Raw genomic sequence first — 24,317 nt, forward strand, 5'->3', positions numbered from 1 at the left:
TCATGATACAAATCGTTGCAAAGCAGCTTTACATAAAATTTCAAGTTTCTACAATATATTTAGTAGTAGCTTATCAGTGGTGAAGTTGATGTACATATGGCAGAAATGTAAAGTAAAAATCAGTTAATTAATGATGATTAATTATGTTGCACTCAAACTTATAGCAAAGTTTGCTAGTTCTGTATGTTGTTTCAGGGTTGGCATCTTTAGAGGTCCTCTGAAGGGTTGGCATCATCTCTTCTCAGGTGTTTGGTTATATCTACATTTGTGAGTTGTTTGCAACTTGTAAATTGGTCTTCCCCTTAACGCCAATATATTGTTCATCCAGAGTGATTTTGAATGGGTTGTCAAGTCTGTGGATTTCCCGCTGAATTGATATACTTTACCACTGTTGCCGTGGGTTGTTTTTCATGTCCGCGCTTTGAAATGATCCCAATAATGTGATATTTACCCCCTGGAATGCTAATTTTATCGGGCACTTCACTTAAAACACAGTTGGGCTAGTATTGAGTATTAATTTGGCGGGTTTTGTTGTGAAAAGGCAAAATGTTAATTATTTTACCAAAATAAGAGGGGTCGTACAAAATGCATGTTGTTTTTTTATTTAGTACTGACCTGAATAAGATATTTCACATAAAAGACATTTTCATATATTCCGCAATGGAAAATAATAGTTGAATTTATAAAAATGGCCCTGTTCAAAGGTTTACATCCCCTTGATTCTTAATACTGTGTTGTTACCTGAATGATCCACGGCTGTTTTTTTTGTTGTTTTTTGTTTTTTGTTTAGTGATAGTTGTTCATGAGTCCCTTGTTTGTCCTGAACAGTTAAACTGCCTGCTGTTCTTCAGAAAAATCCTTCAGGTCCCACAAATTCTTTGGTTTTCCAGCATTTTTGTATATTTGAACCCTTTACAACAATGATTGTATGATTTTGAGATCCATCTTTTCACACTGAGGGACTCATATGCAAATATTACAGAAGGTTCAAACACTCACTGATGCTGCAAAAGGAAAAACGATGCATTAAGAGCCAGGGGTGAAAACTTTTGAACAGCATGGAGATGTGAAATTTTTCTTATTTTGCCTAAATATCACTTTTTTTCATTTAGTACTGCCCTTCAGAGGCTACAGAAGATAGTTGCATGTTTTTCAGAAGACAAAATAAGTTAATTTCACCCTGATCTTTAAACTCAAAAAGTTTTCACCCCCCACATCTTAATGCATTTTGTAATAGTTGCATATGAGTCCCTCAGTTGTCCTCAGTGTGAAAAGATGAATCTCAAAATCAGTTATTGTTGGAAAGGGTTCAAATACACAAAAATGCTGGAAAATCTAAGTATTTGTCGGACCTGATGCATTTTTCTGAACAACAGTTTACAACAGTTTAACTGTTTAGGACAAACTCACAAACAACTATCACTAAACAAAAAAAAACACAAAAAAAACAGCTGTGGATCATTCAGGTAACAACATTTTATTAAGAATCAAGTGTAGTGTCTTTTATGTGAAATATCTTACTCAGGTCGGTACTTAAACAATAACATGGATTTTTTTATGATCACTCTTATTTTGTTAACATAATAAACATTAAGCAGATTTTAAAAGGGGGATGTAAACCTTTGACCTCAACTGTAGATTGATATATTTGCATAAATGATCTCCACAATGACTCAAAACACAATAGCGTTGCTCTAGAAAGCACTCAGAACACTTCTTAGCCATCTTGTCGTCATAGCTGTGAGTTCTGTGCAGACAAGCCCCTTAAGTTTTCTTTAGAAAATGTGAAAATCTACTTTGTCCATTGATGTTAATAAGCCTATACTAGTGTATATGGTTTTAATAGGGTCTGGTTCTGGCCGCAGTCTCTCCTGGTGGTCTTATGGCGTGAGTTTTGCAGGTGCAGGTCTGGCAGCTGCTGTTCCCGCTTTGACAGCAGCTTCATTTATCAAGCCCCAGATATTAGGAGCCACTTTATCAACGTGTCTCGTCGCAAGCTTTTGTGCAGGAACTCCTAAATGTGTCCGCGGTCTAAAAACCCTGTAATTTGCGGTGAGGCAAAAATGAGTGTTGGCAGACTAATTTAAATCTGTTATTGGTCATTAAAGTGCTGAAATTCAATAATGGAGCCGCTTGTTCTCAGCAGCGCCTGGTTGCCATGGTGCCAGTCGGTCGGGGTGCTCGGCTGCTCGCAGGCCGGTCTGAGGTGGCTGCGCTCATCTTCCCAACATGCCCGGCCCATCAGTTCTAATCAGGTAGAGCGACAGCCTGCCCCATCCGCAGGGACCCCTCTCCATTAGGTGCTCGGCCGGCCAGGGTCCGCCGCACGTGTACTCCATTAAGCATCGTTACGTGGGTGCAGAGCCGGGTGAAGAGAGACTCTGGAGCCACGTTTGAGGAAAGACTGGATCGCGTGCGGAAGCAGGATGAAAAGATTCTAGGTTTTTTTTTTTTCACTTTTGCATTTATACAGTAAATCAAAGTTGCTGGACCATAAACCTTGTTCTTCAATGCAGAAGTGAGCCTATGGGCAAGACTTCCGGTTCATTAGTCGCTATAGGGAAATAATGAGAGGAATAACAATGTGCAGTAAATGGTAAAACTGTTTGCACTACAAACTAATGCATTCATAATTAAGATACTAAATTAAAATAACACGGTAAGACACCAATTTTCAATATCAAGCAGCAAAATGAGCTGTTTTGTACAGCTAAAAATAGCTGGACACAAATGAAACCACAAGCCAGACATACAATTTACAAATGGCAAAAATAAAGTGGATAAAATCTGTCTGAGAACATTACCAGGTCATTTTTCAGAAAATAATATGCAAATATAGAATTATATAGCCTATCTATTTATTTAACATAGATTTTTGGGTAACTGGTGTTCTTGTTTAGTGATAGTTGTTAGTTGATAGTGTCCCTTGTTTGTCCTGAACAGTTAAACTGCTCGCTGTTCTTCAGAAAATACTTCAGGTCCCACAAGTTCTTCGGTTTTCCAGCATTTTCGTGTATTTGAACCCTTCCCAACAATGACTGTATGATTTTAAGATCCATCTTTTCACACTGAGGACAACTGAGGGACTCATATGCAACTATTACAGAAGGTTCAAATGCTCACTGATGCTTCAGAAGCAAAAACGATGCATTAGAGCCGGGGTTGAAAACTTTTGAACAGCATGGAGATGTATACATTTTTCTTCTTGTTTTGCCTAAATATCATGTTTTTTCATTTATTACTGCCCTTCAGAGGCTACAGAAGATAGCTACATGTTTCCCAGAAGACAAAAGAAGTAAAATTTACCCTGATCTTTAAATTCAAAAAGTTTTCACCCCCAAGTACATTTTCTCCAAAAATGTTGATTACTGTACTAAACTAAAAAAAAGTGAAATATTTATACATTTATGCAGCATTATGCTGATTTAAATTAAATATTCTATTACAAAATTGTAAAAATATGCTTAATTATCATGAAAATACCACAATGCAAAAATATTTACAGTTGTGAAAATATAAAGATTTTAGTGACATTTACTCAGTTTACACAGTTTACAAAATTAAAATTGATTAAATTATTACTTAAAAATAAGGAGTAACAATTGTACGAGAAATTAATTTTTTAAATTTTTGTGTATGATATAAATGTATTAATAGAACATACAGTTTATTTGTTTTATTCACAAATGCTACTAAAGATGGGTTAAATAAGTTACATTTAACAATAAATTGAGTTAAATTGGACAAAAATGTTTAAAAATAAATAAATAAACATGCGTTAGTAAAAAAATAAATAAATAACTTAAATAGACTGTATTTATAGTAGTCACCATTTTCAAAGTTATTGCAAACTTTGCTTTTAGGACAACTTTGATGAAAGGTTTTGATCTACTTCAAATGTTGACTACTGTATAAGGTAGATATACAGATGTCAAGTCTATAAAAAGATAAAGAAGACATTATCACATTTTTATGTAAATTTTTCAGCAAAAAAAGCTTCAAATTCAGTTTCTCAGCCAATTTGATTTCCAAATCAATAGGTAACTTGCTAAAAGAGCAATTTGAAATGTCTCATGTCCACAGTGCCCCCCACTGCATTCACTGTAATGATGTCCTGTCACGAATATGTAATTCCTTATTGATTATTAGTTGATCATCTTCGTAATTACGTAGCTGCTTTATATCCATCTTTCCCACTTTTTGCAGATAACAAAAGAGAGAAATGCCATGATGGAGAAAATATTGACGTTTCTAAAATGTAGGTCCGGTGCTGTAATAGAAGCGGCTGCTCCTCCATTCTAGGAAGGGCCCTTATTTCTTCATGGCTGTTTGAGGCAGTGGAGCAATCCATCTGCGTTAGGCCCCACACAGGGGCCGCTGTGATGGTTTGGGCTCTGTGCTGAACTTTTGCACATCTCATATCCCTCTCCATTTGCACGGCCCATCCATCTACGTCCACTCTCCCTCTCTCTTCTTGTCTTTTACTCTGGTTCCCGCGCTTACACATGATTACTTTTCCTGCAGACAGCCCTTTGACCTGTGCTAGAGACACCTCACGGACTGCGTAAGGGACATGTTTGCAGCCTTCAAAACGCAGCTACTTACTTACTAAGAGTAGATTTTAACAAACATCGGCAGTTGTTATGCTCACAAGCTGGTATTGTATTGATATTAATCACATTTTGGTTAGGGCTTTTATTATTAAAGAAATAGTATGCTCAAAAAGAAAAGAAATCTGCATCATTTACATTTTCAAGATGTTCCAGACCTGTACAAGTTTTTTTTTTTTTTTTTTCTGATGAGCACAGAAGATATTTTGAAGAATGTTGGTAGCCAAAGAGTTGACGGTAGCCATTGACTTCCATAGGATTTTTTTCCGTACTGTGGAAGTCAACAGTGTTGGAGGTAACGCAGGGTTTCCGCGGGGTCTTAAAAAGTCTTAAAAAGTCTAAAATTTAAAAATCAAAATTTTAGGCCTTAAAAAGTCTTAAATTCGCTGTTCTAGGTCTTAAATAATTTTACACAGGTCTTATTTTTCCGATGTCCATGTAACGCTACCTCTAATGCTCATTTAAATTCTCTTTCTGTTGTTTCCGTGGTGTTGTAGTTCTTTATTTCACTATTCCAAATATAATTTGCTGAATTTAAACTACAAATGAGACCAGCATGCAATAGCCAATCAGCTTTCTGTTATTGGCGCAAGTCTCTCTCGGATTGTACCGCAGAAGTCAAATGGATTTAACTTTTTAGCTATGAGGAAGTGCAAGTTTAGCGAAACTGGGCTTGGAAAAACTGAATATAGGGCTTGGCTAAGGCCAGTTGCTAACAACTGTAGATTTTTTTTCTCCCTCTGTGGAAGTTTCTGCGTCTTCAGACAGAATCGCAGTATTTATATAACATTTATAATATATGTATTTATTAATCAATAAATGTATTTAAAACATTAATCTCACTTTTAATTTTGCAGTGTACATTATGTAATCTCACTGCTAACAGCCATTTAGAATTTATTGATAAATTCATGAAATAAATTTCAAAGGTACGCATACATTTCAAAAGTAAAAAAAAAACAAATCGCTTCAGAATTTTTTTTTTTAAATAAGATATTTCTAGTGGTACTTTTATGGGGATATTTTGTGTGGAATAGTATCTGCTGATATGGAAAGTTCACTGTATATCGTAGTAATAAATTTAATTTATGACAGCCATGAAATTTTGTTTACTTTTTACATTAAACACATTAAATATCACATATGCATGTAATATAATATCTATTTCCATTACAGGTTTAGGTCTTAAATTTCATATAAGGTGGTATTAAAAAGGTCTTAAAAAGTCTTAAATTTCACTTGTTCATATCTGCAGAAACCCTGTAACGCATTACAAGTAACGCAAGTTACGTAATAATATTACTTTTTCCAAGTAACTAGTAAAGTAACGCATTACTTTTTAATTGACAAGAGTTAAAGTTACTTTTTCAAATGAGTAACACCAGTTACCTTTTCCCCCATTTATTAAGTTATATGTTACGTTAATTCTAGAATAAAAATGAACATGCATTACTTCATCTCACTCACTAAAAGAACACATACAGTATTCTTCAAAATGAATAAAAACAGTGAAATTCAGCAAAAAAACTTGCAGTAATTAAATATGTGAAATAATACAAATATCCATTTATGTATTTAATCCCATTTTATTAACCGATGTCTTTGCTGCCGACCTTCGATGATCCAATTCATCCATACTAATAAGCAAAAATTACTCAAGAAAGCCTAGTTTTTTCCTTTGCGGTCTACTGTGCAGCCCTGAATTTACTTTTCTATAAGCCTGAGGCTTTTGGTGTGAAAAGGCTTTTACATTTGCCAAAAATAGAACATTTTATATTAAAAACAAACAAGCAAGTAGAGTAACACATTACTTTCCATAAAAAGTAACTAAGTAACATAATTAGTTACTTTTTTAGGGAGTAACTCAATATTGTAATGCATTACTTTTAAAAGTAAGTTTCCCCAACACTGGAAGTCAATGGGGTGCCGTCAACTGTTTGGTTACCAAAATTCAGCCTGACTTGTTCTACATACAGGCAAATTGTAGTTTTGTAGCCAATTAAATTTTGTTTTTGAGTATTTGTAGTAAAAACGTAAACAAAAAAAAAAAAAAAAATTCTAGTACATTTTCACAAATGTGACCCTGGTCCACAAAACCAGTCATAAGGGTCTTTTTTTTTTTTTTTTTTTTGAGATTTATACTAAATAAATAATTTGTTGAGATTGTGTGTGTGTGTGTGTGTGTGTGTGTGTGTGTGTGTGTGTGTGTGTGTGTGTGTGTGTGTAAAAGATACTCTTGTGCAAAAGTAGTCTTTGCTGTATGTAAAACATTACAAGTCTTTTTCCTGCATAGTCTTCTTTCTGGCAGCTGTTTGCATAAAGATTTGTGAGTTGTCTTTTTTGCATATACACTACTAGTCAAAAGTTTGGGCACACTTCCCTAATAAAGAGAATATGGAAGGGTGTCCAAACTTTTGACTGGTAGTGTACATTTCAAGTCACCTTAAAGTGCGCAGTGACTGTTTTTAGTCTGAAATGCATCTGAAAAGAATCCAAACCTAAACTTGGCAAAGAATATAATACTTGATTTCTTGCCCTGGATGCATTTGTTTTTCCTTTAGGAAATGCAAATATAGTTTATGTCATATTTGAGTTTGTACTGTTTGTTCAGATTTGCTTGCAGCATGAAGGAAAGAAAATGTTTAGCACGGAGGACCTTGGCATAACTATTTTCTTTGTCCCACTGCGTTTATTGTTAGCGAGACGAGGTCATACTTGTATCAAGGCCACTGGATACAATTAGCAAAATACAAACTCAAGGCCGCTGGAGTCCTCTAAATCATCTCTCCCTTTTTTTTTTAGAAATGTTCAGAAGCAGGCGGTTTTCTTTCAGTTTCCTCTTAATTATTTTATGTAAATAGCTTTATTAATGACCATGGCCCTTGTGACTGACTGAAGGGCATGGAAAAGCAACATTTGCCGCTTCCTTTTTCCATTCCCTTTTCTAGCAGTGTGTTTACATGTTCTTAAAAGTTTGATTTCAGTCTTTTTGAAAGTCATGTAAACACTTAAATACGTGCACTACCATTCAAAATTTCAGGTCAAAAGTGATTTTTGCACTTTTACAGAAGATGAGAAAAACATGCAACACTGAAGACTGGCGTAATGATCCTGAAAATTCAGCTTTGCATCACAAGAAGAAATTACATTTTAAAATATATTGAAATAAAAATTGAAATAATATTTGACAATTGCAGTTTTTCTGAAATTTTAATCAAATACAATACCAGTCAAAAGTTTTGAACTGTTAGATTTTTAATGTTGTTTTTTTTTTTTTAAAGAAGTCTCTTCTGCTCACCAAGTCTGCATTTATTTGATCCAATGTACAGCAAAAGTTTTACTTATTACTGTGATTTTAAAGCCGAATTTTTAGCATCATTACTCCAGTCACATAATTCTCCAGAAATCATTCTAATATTCTGATTTGCTGCTCAAAAACATTTATTATTATTATTATTATTATTGTTATTATTATTATTATTATTATTATTATGTTGAAAACAGCTGATTAGAATTTTTTCAGGAAAAATAAATGTTTTGTAACATCATAAAGGTCTTTATCATCAATATAAAGCATCCTTGCTTAATAAAAGTATTAATTTCTATAATTTCTTTCCTCCCCAGAAAAAGCTTTTGAATGGTATAGTGTATAATGTTACAAAAGCTTTTTATTTCAGATAATCTTCAGATGATCTTTGGATTTTTCTATTCATCAAAGAATCCTAAAATTTCTGTAGGATCGTGTGACACTGAAGACTACAGTAATGTTGCTGAAAATTCAGCTTTGCATCACAGGAATAAATTAAATTTTAAGATATATTCAAATAGAAAGTAGTTATTTCAAATAGTAAAAATATTGCACAATATTGCTGCTTTTGCTGTATTTTGGATCAAATAAATGCAGGCTTGGTGAGCAGAAGAGACTCTTACTGTTCATAAACTTTTGACTGGTAGTGTAAATGCAGCTTTAGTTAACGTAAGAGACCGGTAGTGTATACACCAGAAGGTTGTGTACAAACAAACTCTGTTTTGCACTGGAGTCATTAGAGTTTGATGTTGATTCCTGTTTGCAAATGGCTTTCCTATGCTGCATAGTAATTCCTTCAACAATATTTTGCAGTGTTTAGCCTGTGCGCTCAGGATCTCTCAGTTTTCCCTGTGCTGTCCGCTATAATCCCATTAATACCGTGGCATTGAGCTCTTCTGTTTTTCCCCAGAAGTTGCTGCCTCTGTTGTAAACCACACCTTTGGAAGTTTCCCGTGAAATCTTCCTGTGAAAATATCAGTTGCATGAGTTGCATCTGATTGCATCACATTTATGTTGACAAGTGTTCATACATGAGAGATTTCTTTTGTTATTTTTGTTCTTTCTTCAGACATTAAGATTCAAACTTACTAGCACAGACATGGCAGTGTTATTTATTTATTTAATTTTTCCCAACTCCTGTGTGAAAGTGAAAGTCTCCTTGTAAGTTTGGTGGTTACGAAGCTACTAAAGCAGTGGAGCATAAATCCTTAGCTCAGCACTGTCTGAGCCAGCGTTCGGCCGCATCGGGCTGTATTTCTCAGCCTAAATGGAGCGGAGGTCACAAATGAAGGGGGATCCGAGAAGAAAAGGATCTAGAAGCATCTGTTAAACCTGTGAGGTGGATTGATAGAGGGGGAGGTGGGCTGTCATCTGTCCCAGTGTGGCGGTCACTCGACCTTGGAATGATGGAGTCTGGGAGAGCAGCCATTTATTGGCCTTCCTCCAGCGGCTGGTCTTTCATAGCTACACATGTGGGTGATTTATACCTGAGTGCATATGCGGGGTGGGTGGGTGTAATGTAGAAACGTGTGTGCTGTAGGGCTGTGTCACACTAGATACAGTATGTGCTTTTGCTTTGCTGTTTAAACAGCAGGATTTCAGAGTGACTGAAGCTTTGTATATCCATATGTGTCATCAGTTATCATGCTGTGAGGTGTCATTAGCTCATTAAATATTCAGCTGAACATTCAGCTGTAAAGATTGTTGAGTGACTTGAGTGACACTGAGGCTATGTTTACACTAGTGCGTTTTCTTTTTTAAGCGCATAACTTTTGCTACGGTTACACCTGTCGTTTACACTAGACTTTTCAAAAGTGCAAAGACGCACACACACACACACACACACACACACACACACACACACACACACACACACACACAGTTTGTTTCTGAAACGCAGTGAAAACAGCAGTGTAAAGGAGGATTGTTTTCATTTTAAAACGCACTAGTGTAAACAGGGCCAGATTACGAGTGATTCATAATTAGTGAATCATTACATCACAACTGACTGAGTAATTTTAATTTTTTGTCCAAATCAGCTGAGAAAACTTGTACTTTAGGTTTATCGGACTCAACATAGCGGAATTTTTTTTATTGTATATATGAAATAATGTATCCTATTTATTAGTACTATATTTTTCCAAAACAATTTACTTTATACTTACATATTATATTATATTATTTTATATTTATATTATTTTCATATTAATATAAATATAGAATATTTACATTTTCAAGGTCCTATAAAATGCATTTTATTTTTTCCTGAAATTTGAGTTTATTTTTTACCAAATTGTGTGTTTTCTGGAAATTTTTAGGATTCCATTTTAATTGACATTTTTCATTAAATGTTTATAATCAAAAACATCTCTAATTATTAGATTTAATTTATACAAATATATAAACTATAGAAATACTGTGTGTTGTTTATTTACATTTTTCTGGTAAATATTGCTTAACAAATGTGGCCCTGGACCACAAAACCGTGCTACATCGTGGGTAGCATGGGTGTATTTGTAGCAATAGCTAAAAATACATTGTATGCGTCAAAATTATGTTTTTTTTTTCTTTAATGCTAAAAATCATTAAGATATTAAATAAAGATCATGCTTCATGAAGATATTTTGTAAGTTTCCTACCGTAAATTTATCAACTTAATTTTCGATGAGTAATATGCATTGCTAAGAACTTCATTTGGACAAATTTATAGGCAATTTTCCACAATATTTTGATTTTTTTTTTTTTTTTTTTTTTTTTGCAACGTCAGATTCCAGATTTTGAAATGGTTGTATTTCAGCCAAATGTTGTCCTGTCCTAACAATAACTTTATTGTTATTTATTCAGGTTTCAGATAATGTATAAATCTCAATTTCACAAATAATACTTTAATAATTTAATAAGTAGTACTAATAGTACTATTATTACATGAAGTAATATATTTGTCACAATTTCTTCAAGTTAAACCAAACCTTTATTTTGATATGTTCTGTTTGTATATGATATGACAATAGTTTTTTCTCACAAGAAACGGTAAAATGCTCATGAAGTGACTCAGAGCAGTTCTAAAGATTATGTTTATGTTTTTGTTTACTCATATATTGATGCACCAGAGGCTGAAAACACAGCAAAACACAGCAAGCGTCACGTGCGATTCAGTATGTGTGTATTAAACGAAACCGTGCATCTGTGCCCTCCATTCACACGTTTCAATTTTTTGAAAAAATAGGCATTCTCGCATGGTCATCATTTATATATCAATTTTTTTAAAGTAACTATATTGTTGAAATACTGATATTGTGATTATAAAATAAAATACTGGCCGCTGCTTTTGGAGAGAGGGATTCTGTATTCTGTATGTGTGCATATGTTTGTGTACCCATGGAGGGATTGAAGATGTTGATCTTCACTGGCTCCTACTCCTTCAGTGTTCCACATCTCCTCCGCAGAAAGCAATCTCACATAAAACTATCATATAAAAAATTCATCCCGCGCACTCTTTTTTCCTTGCCGGCCATTCTTTCAACTCTAGTGCAGTGTGATGAACAGCCAGCTGTCAGTTATTAAATCCACTAACACAATAAAAGAGTTTCTCCACTCAGCTCAAGCTCCAGCCTTCTCAAAAATCCCTCACATCGCTTGGAAAACCTTGATGTTGCTGGAACAGTGGAATTCAAAAGCTGGAGAACATTCTTAACCATCCTCTGTCTGAAACAAGTCAGTGAGCTAGATGGTTTTGATGAAGGAAACTAGTTTCAGCTTCCTAAGCTATAGACATAACCAAGGTCATATTTAATAAACACAATGCTTCATTCTCATTAGAAATGTAATCGCAAGGTAAAAATTATTCTTAAGATATAATAATATTAATAATACGATTTATACATGTGTTCTTTGATTTCTTTTATTTTCTAAGCTAAGATTTACTACATAAATTTAAAAGATGTTTATATATATATATATATATATATATATATATATATATATATATATATTATTTAGCATTTGTATAGTGTATATTTTGCAGAAATATATTATTGAGACTAAGTACAAACATTCATATAAAGGGCCCCAAATTTCTGAAGAGCTGTAATACTGAATTTCCTTTCGAAATGAAAGCGTAAATATAGGCTGTGTTGTTGGTTTTAGAGCAAAAAGCAAAACAGAAACTGGCACGTGTCTCTCGGTAGCTAAAAATGACAGCAACCCACCAAAAGCTTGCTGATTTTAGGTTTGAAAGCGTAGAAAATTCATATAAAAATAAAGTAAAAAGAAACAAAAAATTAAAATGTAAACAATAGCATTGTATATTTAAGTGTGCAAAAAAAACTTTTTTTTGTATTTTAAAATATAGTTTATTACATTTAAAAAAATAGTACATCATATTAAATTTAATATATTAAATTAGCTAATTATTATTAAATATTAGCATTGTCATTTTTTAAGTGTGCTATAAAATAATTGTATTTTTATTTTAATACCTTTTTTGTATTGTAGTAGTAAGTAGTATATTACATTTAAAATATAATAAATTCAATATAATAATAAATATATATTTAAATATAATACATTTACAATGAAATATATGAATTATATTAATATTAAAATATGAATTAATTATATTAATTATATACAATTTAAAATATAAATTTAATATAAAAATTTTTTAAATATATTTATTATTACATTTAATATGTCAATTTAATATAATAATAAATATATTTAAAATGTAAAATATATTTTCTAAAATATATATTAAATTAGAAAATTATTAATAAATATTAGCATTGTCATTTTTAAGTGTGCTATAAAACAATTGTATTTTTAATACACCTTTTTGTATTTTAAAATGTAATGTATTTAAAATTTAATGTAATACATATATTTTAAATATAATACATTTAAAATATAAATTTACTTTAATAAATATAATACATTTAAAATATAATATAGTACTATACAGTATTTTATAAATATAATTAGAAAATGATTAAATAGTAGCATTGTCATTTTTAAGTGCTATAAAATGTTGTATTTGTAAATTAATACACCTTTTTTTATTTTAAAATGTAATATATTAAACTTAAAATATAATACATTTTATATAATAATAAATGTATTTAAATGTAATACTTTTAAAATAAAATTAATTAATTCTATTAATATTACAATAATAATTATATTAAATTGACAATATAAATGTAATATTTTTATATAATATATTAAATTAAATAAACTATGATTAGCAGCTAAATAAAGTGCAATAATACTATTACTATTATTAATTATTTAATTTTTATATATAATTAATATAATATAATTACATAAAATTGGTTTGGTGAGGGTGTGTGTGTAAATGTTCAATATTTTCTATCTTTATAATTTAATATTGTCCTTCTCAATATATTTTAAATGTCTGAGAGTGTGTGTGTACATGTATTTTATGTCGTTTTTAAATACATTTTTCTTTATTTATTTATTTATTTTTAGACATAAAGCCATATTTATTGACCACAATGCTTATTTCACAGTAGAATTAAATCATGAGGTAAAAAGAGTGGAATAATTGAACATTTATGGATGATTTTAAAACTCTTGGCACTTTAACAGATGCCATTTAGATTTGTGTTATTTAGAATTTTAGACAGTTTCTATACAAATGATCTACCTTCCTATGCCTTCCAACACTTTCAACCACTTAAGAAAGCAGCATTTGTCCATGTTTTGGATGCAGACAGTGTTTTTGTCTGTATCCGCTTTCTAAACACTCAGAGAGGACATTTATATAGCAGAAGGCTTCAGTGTTTCAGAACAAACTAATAAGTAGTTGTTATGTACTTCCGCACTTAAAGTAAGGCAATTGAATGCTCATGTCAAAGTCTAGTGAGTTTTGTACAGGAAGTGAGGTCATTGGGTTTGCTGGCTGAAGCCCTGTCCATGGTGCTGAAGTCTCTAGTCTTTCAGTAGCAGTGCGTTCCATCATGAGCCGCTGCTGACACATGTTGGGCTTCTGGCCACCCTGCCCCCCGGCGCTCTATTAGAGCACAGTAATTGGCGTTCAGGCAGGCGGAGAGCAGGAACTCATATCAGCAGCCGTATTATTAAATTTATTTGGAGAGCTGAATTTATTTGTCCTGAGGGCTTGTGTTTGACTCACACTGACAGAGGACCATACACTTTCATACGTGCAGGAAATGTGTGTGCTTGTAGTGCATGCTGAAGAGTAACTAATGTGGTTATGGTTTAGAGGCACCTGTTTATGCATATTAAGTTTATGCATTGCTTTTTTCAACAGTATTATTCCTTACTTCCTTCCTTAAGTATTCAGTGTATGTAATTTAGCATGTCATGTAGAATGTCCAAGTTGGCCTTTTTCATAAAGCTAATGCGGAAAGGTAATCACAAAGGTACAAAGGTCATTTGTACTGTAATATACAAAAATGAGGGGGGAAAAAACATAAAAGTAGTCCATATAATGCTCTGTTTTAACATCCATAGTGTAGATGCACAGTTGTTGTTTTTTTAATTTAATATAATTATATATTTTAAATATAACACATTCAAAATATTTGTAATATTCATATAAAAATATTAATTAATTATTACATTTAAAGTATAAGTTTAATCTAATAATACATATATTTTAAATATATTTTTAATATAATATAATAAATTAGAAAATTATTAGATATTGGTATTGTCATTTGTAATTGTGCTGCAATATAATTGTACTGTTAATGCACCTCTTTGTACTTAAGTATCAGCGAGTGGAAAATACTTCTCCAGTACGATAACACTTGCTCTATGCTTTTCAGAGCACAGCACAAGATTTTTTTTGATAAAGTCTTCTTTTTACCCTGACCGCCTTTTGGAAGTCTTGAAAACACCCTGTACTCGTGAATTAGTCACAACCTGAGTTTGAAGTTTAGTGCAAATGGATGTGATTTAATGTGCACGCGGGGCTTTTATTTTTGCCTCTCTCTAACAGCATGACTCATGACAGCCACAGTTAAAGTTAAAGACATGATAGAATGTTCTCAGGTGCTCGGGCCAAAGTGCCCTGGGCGTGTTACCTTTCATCTGTCTGTCAATACCAGCCACAGGCCACTTTGCCGAAATTACATAGTGGCAGATCGCGGTGAATGCCCTTAGCCTCATCTCGCTGTGATGTTGACACTGCCGACGGATGTCTGTGTCCTGTAAGCCACTCACACAGAGATCTGAACTCTTGCAGATCCGTCTTCATTTGAATGTGAGCTCGCTGATGGCGTTAAAGACTCTCAGGGTGAATAGCCCTCTCTTTCTTCTCTTCCCCTCTTTCATTAAGAGCCGCCCATGGCTCGTCAAACATGCTTTCATTCCCAATCGTCTGCCCTAAATCGCGTCTTTCAAAGATAAGAACTGAGATCGGGGAATGCTTTTGGCAATTACAAAGCCAAACATGCCGCTAAATCACCTTTTTATGCGTCTTTCCATGTGCAAACTGGAAAATATCACCTGTGTGTGTTTGATTTTACTTTTTTAAATTCATTTTGGTCCACATATAACGCACTTTAAACTTATTTGGCAATACTGTCTTTTGCACAATATGAAATATTGTGAAATGTAATAATAAAATAATGGTGCAAACTACACATCAATTGAAAAGACTGTGCAAGTATAGCAGAATAGTTTCTGTTCAGTAAATCTGCTTGAATCCAGATTATTTATAGAAATAGTTTGTTCACTGTTGTCATTATTCACTATTATATTCATTATTCATATAAGTTTGGGATCAGTAAGATTTTTAATTTATTTATTTGATCATAAATACAAAAAAAATCTAATATTGTGAAATATTATTGCAATTTAAAGTAATGGGTTTTCTATTTGAATATACTTTTAAAATATAATTTATTACTATGATGCAAAGCTGACTTTTGTTTAGTCTTCATAATATATTAAATTCAAGGTATCCATTTGATCAGTTTATGCATTTATGGGTTCGATTGAACTGCTGAAATGTATATCTTAAATGCAATGCAAATTTCTTTGGATAAAAGCATTTGCCATTGCATAGAAAAACTGTAAAATTGTGTAATATTATTGCAATTTAAAAAATTGGTTTACTATTTTAATATACTTTTAAAATATAATTTATTTCTGTGATGCAAAGATGATTTTTCAGTGTCACACGATTCTTCAGAAATCATATTAATATGCTGATTTATTATCAATGTTGAAAACAGTTGCACTGTTGAACCTCAAAAACTTTTTTTTCACGATTCTTTTATGAATAAAACATTAAAAAGAACAGCATTTATTTAAAATAGAAATCTTTTTAACAATGCACACTACTAAATAAAGTTTGGGGTCAGTAAATTTCTTTTTCTGATAGAAATTAATACTTTTGTTCAGTAAGGATGTGGTAAATTGAAAAAAGTGATAGTCAAGACTTATATTGTTTGAATATATGTCTATTTAAAATAAAATATTGTACTTTTAAAAATTTTATTCATCAAAGAATCCTGAAAAAAGTATCACAGGTTCCAAATATAAAATGGTACAACAGTTTCCAAAATTTAGAATAAATCAGCATATAAGAATGATTTCTGAAGGATCATGTGACACTGAAAATTCAGCTATGCATCACATAAATAAATTATATTTTAAAGTATATTAAAATACAAAGCTGCTGTTCGAAATTGTAATAATTTTTCACAATACTATAGTTTTTTTCTGTATTATTTATCAAATAAATGCAGCCTTGATTTTCAAAAATGATTGAACAGCAGTGTTCCATTTTTATTCACTGGCAAATTTGCATACATTTCAACGGTTTATGCATTGCTTGGAAATTGAACCCATGAATGCATGAACTAATAAAATAGATACCTTAAATGTAATATATTGTATATATTGAATGCAAGTCACTTCTTATGTGTTGAATGTGGCATGCTAGTTCATTTTGATACATAAGTTTTGAGTAGCAGCAGATTTTCCAGGAATATTGCCCTAATTTTAGTCCATTCCTCACATCTAGCTATTGTACATCTTATTAACCAGTGAATATAAATGTTGTTGTAATAAATAAATAAAAAGCTTTTAAAAATTCTACTTAGTTACAGAAAAATAGCTGCACACAGGTTTAAAATGACATGAGGATGAATGAATAATGATTGAATTTCACGTTTGAAGTTTCCAAATCATGGAAATAACATACTTGAATTCAAATGGTTGTCTTTCCTAACCCCTTTGGATTATGTGCAATGTTGTTTTATCTTTTAAAAGAAGACAATTATAGCTTTCTTTTTCAAGTTTTATAGTCTGTAGCCAGACCTACCAAGAGATGTATTGAACATCTCCCCCACACTGCCATGCGAGATGAATGAAAAACAAATCAGGGAGTGCATGTACATCTCCCAGATGACTGTATTTCACAGTCCTGCACTTTTGCATCAGCCCGATGAGCAGAGGTTTGTTTTTTAGCTTCATATTGGATTGCTGTTTCTCTGTTATTGCAGAAGCGCTCGCTTTCACAGTATTCTGATATGATGCACTCTGAGAAATTCATGCTGGGAGTTTAAAAACCCTAAAAACCCTGGTTTCTGTTTGTGTGTTTGCTTGGTAACATTAATGAACTGATGTGTGTCCAGCTGCTAGTTAAACTGTCTCTGGACTATGTGTACTCAGAGATGGAGGGACATGACACAGCTGTGCAAACAGGAAATCCTGTAATCTCCTCTCGCTGCCCTCAGAGCCCAAAGAAACAAGCCAAATGTGACATGGCATGAGTTCCAGTGTCAACACCTTTCTAGTGGTTACCCTTGAGTCTGTGAGTCTGGTCCAACACCAATTGAACTGCCTTCTAAAGTAGCGTCCTAAAAACTACAGTCGTGGCCAAAAGTTTTGAGAATGACACAAATATTAGTTTTCACAAAGTTTGCTGCTCAACTGCTTTTATATCTTTGTTTCAGTTGTTTCTGTGATGTATTGAAATATAATTACAAACACTTCATACGTTTCAAAGGCTTTTATCGACAATTACATGACATTTATGCAAAGAGTCAGTATTTGCAGTGTTGGCCCTTCTTGTTCAGGACCTCTGCAATTCGACTGGGCATGCTCTCAATCAACTTCTGGGCCAAATCCTGACTGATAGCAACCCATTCTTTCATAATCACTTCAGAATTAGTAGGTTTTTGTTTGTCCACCCGCCTCTTGAGGATTGACCACAAGTTCTCAATGGGATTAAGATCTGGGGAGTTTCCAGGTCATGGACCCAAAATTTCAACGTTTTGGTCCCTGAGCCACTTAGTTATCACTTTTGCCTTATGGCACGGTGCTCCATTGTGCTGGAAAATGCATTGTTCTTCACCAAACTGTTGTTGGATTGTTGGAGGGTGTTTTGGTACCATTCTTTATTCATGGCTGTGTTTTTGGGCAAAATTGTGAGTGAGCCCACTCCCTTGGATGAGAAGCAACCCCACACATGAATGCTCTCAGGATGCTTTACTGTTGGCATGACACAGGACTGATGGTAGCGCTCACCTTTTCTGCTCCGGCCAAGCCCTTTTCCAGATGCCCCAAACAATCGGAAAGAGGCTTCATCTGAGAATATGACTTTGCCCCAGTCCTCAGCAGTCCATTCGCCATACTTTTTGCAGAAGATCAATCTGTCTCTGAAGTTTTTTTTGGAGAGAAGTGGCTTCTTTGCTGCCCTTCTTGACACCAGGTCATCTTCCAGAAGTCTTGGCCTCACTGTGCGTGCAGATGCGCTCACACCTGCCTGCTGCCATTCCTGAGCAAGCTCTGCACTGGTGGCACTCCGATCCCGCAGCTGAATCCTCTTTAGGAGACGATGCTGGCGCTTGCTGGATTTTCTTGGACGCCCTGAAGCCTTCTTAACAATGCAGTGGAAAGTTATTTTCGGGATTAAGTTCATTTTCATGGCAAAGAAGGACTTTGCAATTTATCTGATCACTCTTCATAACATTCTGGAGTATATGCAAATTGCTATTATAAAAACTTAAGCAGCAACTTTTCCAATTTCCAATATTTATGTAATTCTCTCAACTTTTGGCCACGACTGTACACTCAGAACTGCAAGATGTAAAAGCATAACTAATTTGAAAAAAGTCTGAATTGTGAGATAGAAAGTTGCAATTACCTTTTAGAACAGAACAGGTGAATTATGAGACAAAAACACCAAACATAGGTGATTATAATGATGAAATATTTATTTTCAAAACATTTATTTATATTATTTGGAAATTATTAATTATTATGATTATTTTTATTTATTTATTTTTTGCAAGGTTTTATTTTCATGCCTCTTTAGCTTCAAGCTTACACCTTTTTCTTCTTGTAAGAGTGGAGGCAGCCATTTGTAAATTTTATGGGTCTGGCTTCCCATCTCATCCAGTTCCAGCTATTTTTTGCTGTACAAAACAGCTTGTTTTGCTGCTTTTTGTTGCAAATTGGTGTGTCTTGCCATATTATTTTATTGTATTATCTTCAATATGAACACACTGCTCTGTAATGCAAACAAGTTTTAGCATTTGCGGCACGTTGTTATTCTTCTGGTTGTTTCCTTATAGCACATAATGACCATAAGTCTCGCTCATAGGCTTACTTCTGCGTTAAAGAAAAAGGTGGATACTGTGAATTGAAGCTGAGGCAATGACCTTCATGCCCTCTGGTCACCTGTGCCTTTTGCAGATAACGCATCAAGTCGCCTCCCAAAACGCCGTCCCACACTTTTGTGTCTACCACTTGTAGATTGAAGCTGATCTCAATGCTGTTTATAGATTCATGGGCAAAATGAGAACAGCAGAGGAAGCTAAATCAAAAGCGACAGACACAAAACGAGCCCGAGTCTCGGAGCCGCTCATTACACCGTAGACCATTAGCAGACCAGCAAGAGCAGAAAAGAGCAGAGAGATGAAAATCAAGGAGCCGTTTGACGCCCGCTGAAATTTCAGACAAATACTCCCGCAACACCACTCCCCTGACTCTTTTCAATTTTCGTATGGAATATTAATCTTTAATAGGATAATAATTGTGGTAGCATATTTGATGTCACCCACCATTAGACCAGATTAATTAGGCCATTTAGTTTAGCTTAAGAAAGTGTCGCCCATGAAGAATGGGCCAGAGCGAACGCAGAGAGCTGTGATTGGCTGCTTTATGTGCTTTGTAATAGCTTTCATTGGATTTCATGGCTTCATTGGTCTCAGATAGAGCATCTGTGCTTTAGTACTGATGGGTCAAAGTGTTGCTCAATGGTTTGGTCAATGACGTCACACTTTTTTTAATTCATTTGTTTATATGATCCTCATTTATAAAGTTACTACAGACAGTGACTTGTGATAAACTAAAGTCATAATTATTGTGGTAACACTTTACAATAAGGTATCTTTGTTAACATTAATGTATTAACTAACGTGAATGAACAATGAACAAGACATGTATCTATTTATTAATCCTTATTAATGTTAGTATATAAAAATACAGTTGTTCATTGTTAGTTCATGTTAGTTCACAGTGCATTAACTAAAGTTGATAAACACAACTTGTGATTTTAATAATGCTTTAGTAAATGCTGAAATTAAGTAGGATTAATAAATGCTGTAGAAGTATTGTTCATTCTTAATTTATATGGAAGCACATTTCTGCCACTGAATTAAAAAAAAGTTAATTCTCACTTTTATTTCACAGTTCTGCCGCCTTTTTCTTGCAATTGCGACTTTTTTTCTCAGAATTGTAACTCGCTATTGGTATAGATATAGATATAAAGATATAAATGTATAGATATAAACTCGCTATTGTAAGTTATAAAGTTGTAGAGATGTAAACTTGCAAATCTGACTTGCATCATAGAAAATTGCAATTGCGAGTTAAACTGGCAATTCTAAGAAATGGTCACAATTTGGAGAAAAGTTGTGAGTTGTGAGATGTTTTCTCGTAGTTGTGAGTTATGCAATTCTGTGAAGAAAAAAAAGTCAGAATTATGAGAAATAATGTCAGAATTATGATATAAATCCTCAGATTTGTGAGTTATAAAGTCATAGAGGTGAAAACTTGCAAATCGGACTTTTTTTTTCTTCTCAGAATTGCATTATAGAAAATTGCAATTGCGAGTTAAACTGGCAATTCTCAGAAATAAACTTGCAATTCTAAAAACACTTTCCCCCCTCAAAATTAGACTTTATAACTCACAATTGTGAGATTATATCTCTCAATTCTGAGCAAATTACGAGAAGTAGTCAGAATTGCGAGATATAAACACGCAATTGTGAGAAAAAAAAGTCAAAATTGCGAGGTGTTATCTCACAATTCTGACTTTATTTCTCGCAATTGTGAGTCATGCAATTCTGTGGGGGAAAAAAGTCAGAATTATAAGAAATAATGTCAGAATTATGATGTAAATCCTCAGAATTTTTCTCAGAAGTTCGACTTTATATATCACAATTCTGTGCAAAAAAAAGTCAGAATTGCGAGATATAAACTTGCAATTGTAAGTTATAAAGTCATAGAGATGTAACTTGCAAAACTGACTTTTTTTTGAGAATTGCATCATAGAAAATTGCAAATTTAATTGGCAATTCTCAGAAATAAACATGAAATTCTGAGAAAAAAGTCAGAAGTGCGAGATGTAAACTTACACTTTTAAAAACACATTCCCCCTTAAAATTAGACTTTATAACTCACAATTGCGAGATTATAACTTATATTTCGAGTTCGTTTGCTGTTGTGAATTATAAAGTCAGAATTATGAGCCATAAACTCACAATTCTGAGAAATGAAGTTAGAATTGCACAATAGAAATTGTGAGATAAACTCACAAATCTGACTTTTTTAGGGCTGTCAAACGATTAATCACGATTAATCGCATCCAAAATAAAAGTTTATGATTACATACTATATGTGTGTGTACTGTGTGTATATATTATGTATATATAAATACACACACATACATGTTTATTAAAGAAAAATATTTTAGATTTAAATATAAAACATTTATATTTTTGTATATAATCTAAATTAAATACAAGTATAACTATTCATACATATAAATATTTGTTTTAATCTATGCATGTATGTGTGTGTATTTATATATTCATAATAAATATACACAGTAAACACACATTTAGTATGTAAACAAACTTTTATTTTGGATGCGATTAATCGTGATTAATCGTTTGACAGCCCTAGACTTTTTTTATTCAGAATTGCATGAAACAATTGCAAGTTAAAACAATCAGAATTGTAATACATAAACTCGCAATTCTATGAAATAAATTTGCAATTCTGAGAATTCTTTTTAGAAATTTAAGTTTATATCTCAGAATTGCGAGATAACATTTTTCCCCTCAAAATGTTACTTTATAACTTGCAATTGCGAGTTTATATCTCACAATTCTGAGCAAAAAAGTCAACCTACTTAATGTGAGAAAAAAGGTTTTCCTCAAAAGTTTTTATCTCACAATTCTGACTTTATTTCTGGCATTTGCGAGTTTACAGCATGCAATTCTGACTTCATTTTTCGTAGAATTAGAAGTTTATCTCACAATTCTGAGGGAAAAAAAAGAATTGTAGTTTGTTGGAGGAGTTGCAATAACCTTTTTTTTTTTTTTTATTCAGTGGCGGAAACAGGCTTCCATAATTTTAGGCATGCTTATTTGTCATAAAACTTTTATAGAGGGTCAAGAATTTGCTAAAGTGTTTTTTTTTTTAGGTTCCTTTACTGTAAATGCACCTTTTGTGTTTCATCAAAGAAAGTCAAACAGGTTTGGAAGGACATGAGTAAATAATGACACAATTTACACTTTTCCTATGAACTACCCCTTTAAAATGTGTCTATAAAGAAAGAGAAAGCAGAAATACTGCCGATATTTCCATGACAGCGTCTTTTCTTCCAGTTAATCTAGCAGCTCTTCATATCGGCTCTGTGTCACAGCGGCGTATAAAAGCCGCCTCGCTATAGCCTCAAGTCAACGCAGCCCCGCATCTCCACTCTATTATGAGCTCTTTTTTTAATGAAATGTTGAATTTTCCTCTTGTGTTTGTGTTGTGTTTTTCACCTGAGCTCAAGCGGCATCTGTGTCAAGGGGGACTAAAAGCCCGTTGATGTCAATAACTGTATTTTTCCTCTGAGGCAGCTGAAGATGAGGTCTAATCGAATGGATATTAAAGTCACAATAGACTGCTCCTGCTATTACGGCCTGTCAAGCACGGCCCTTTCTCTCAAAGATTAGTTTCTCCTGCTGAATATTTATACACTTACTGTAGGCTTAACCTCGCAGTCAATTGCGTTTCATTCCTCTTCTATCCTATTCTCTGCTCTCCGCTTTCATTTCTGTCCTCTTCTCACCTCTTCTTCTCCTCTTGTTCGCACTGCTTCACTCGCCTGTCTAATTAAAGCAGCTCGGGATGCACGATGCCATTGTTTAGAGACATTATATGACTGCCAATACTCTCGCTTTGGTACTTTTAACGCCAGTTCTTTTGGTAAAGTGTAATTTTCAGTGAGACTAATGGTTGGAGGGGAGTGTGTTTGTTTTCTTGAATTTGCCACTTGATTGATTTAAAATGACAGTAGAGACATGTATAATTTTATAAAAGATTTCTGTTTTAAATAAATGCTGTTTTTCGAACTTTCTGTTCATCAAAGAATCATGAAAAAAAAACATGAATGTATCATGGTTTCCATAAAAATATTAAGCAGTGTAACAGTTTTCAACACTGATTATAATGAGAAATGTTTCTTGAGCATCAAATTAGAGTTTTTGAAGGATCATGTGACACTGAAGACTGGAGCAATGATGCTGAAAATTCAGCTTTGCATCACAGGAATAAAATACATTTTTAAAGTGTATATTCAAATATTAAGCATTTATTTTATATTGTAATTGCACAGTTCTGCTTTTTTTACTGTAACAATATATATATACTGCAATTGTGACTTTCATTATAAATATATATATATACATATACATGTTTCTTAGGCTCATCAAGACTGTATTTATTTGGTAAAGAATACAGAAAATCTGTAACATTGTGAAATATTATCCCAATTTAAAATAACTGTTTTCTATGTAAATATATTTTAAAATGTAATTTATTCCTGTGATACAAAGCTACATTTTCAGCATCATTACTCCAGTCTTCAATATCACATGATCCTTCAAAAATCATTCTAATATGCTGATTTATTATCAATATTGAAAATAGTTGTGCTGCTTAATATTTTTTATTTATTTTTTATATTTTGGAAACTGTAATACTTTTTTCAGGATTATTTGATCAATGAAAGGTTTAAAAAGAACAGCATTTATTTCAAATAAAAAGGCTTTCTAACAATATACACTACTGTTCAGAAGTTTGGTGTCACTAAATTTCTATTCTTTTTTTTTTTAAAG

At 33.0% G+C, this 24,317-nt stretch overlaps 1 protein-coding gene across 1 annotated transcript in view; it reads left to right on the plus strand.

Moving 5' to 3' along the window:
• The first annotated feature begins 2,123 nt into the window (after nt 1–2,123).
• adarb1b (adenosine deaminase RNA specific B1b) overlaps nt 2,124–24,317 on the plus strand; it is a 69,487-nt gene continuing 47,293 nt past the window's right edge. The window contains exon 1 of the mRNA XM_073845113.1: nt 2,124–2,255. Coding sequence (XP_073701214.1) covers nt 2,124–2,255 — 132 coding nt within the window. The remainder of the gene's footprint in view (nt 2,256–24,317) is intronic.

Source organism: Garra rufa, chromosome 8, assembly GCF_049309525.1.
Source record: "Garra rufa chromosome 8, GarRuf1.0, whole genome shotgun sequence".
NCBI lineage: Eukaryota > Metazoa > Chordata > Actinopteri > Cypriniformes > Cyprinidae > Garra > Garra rufa.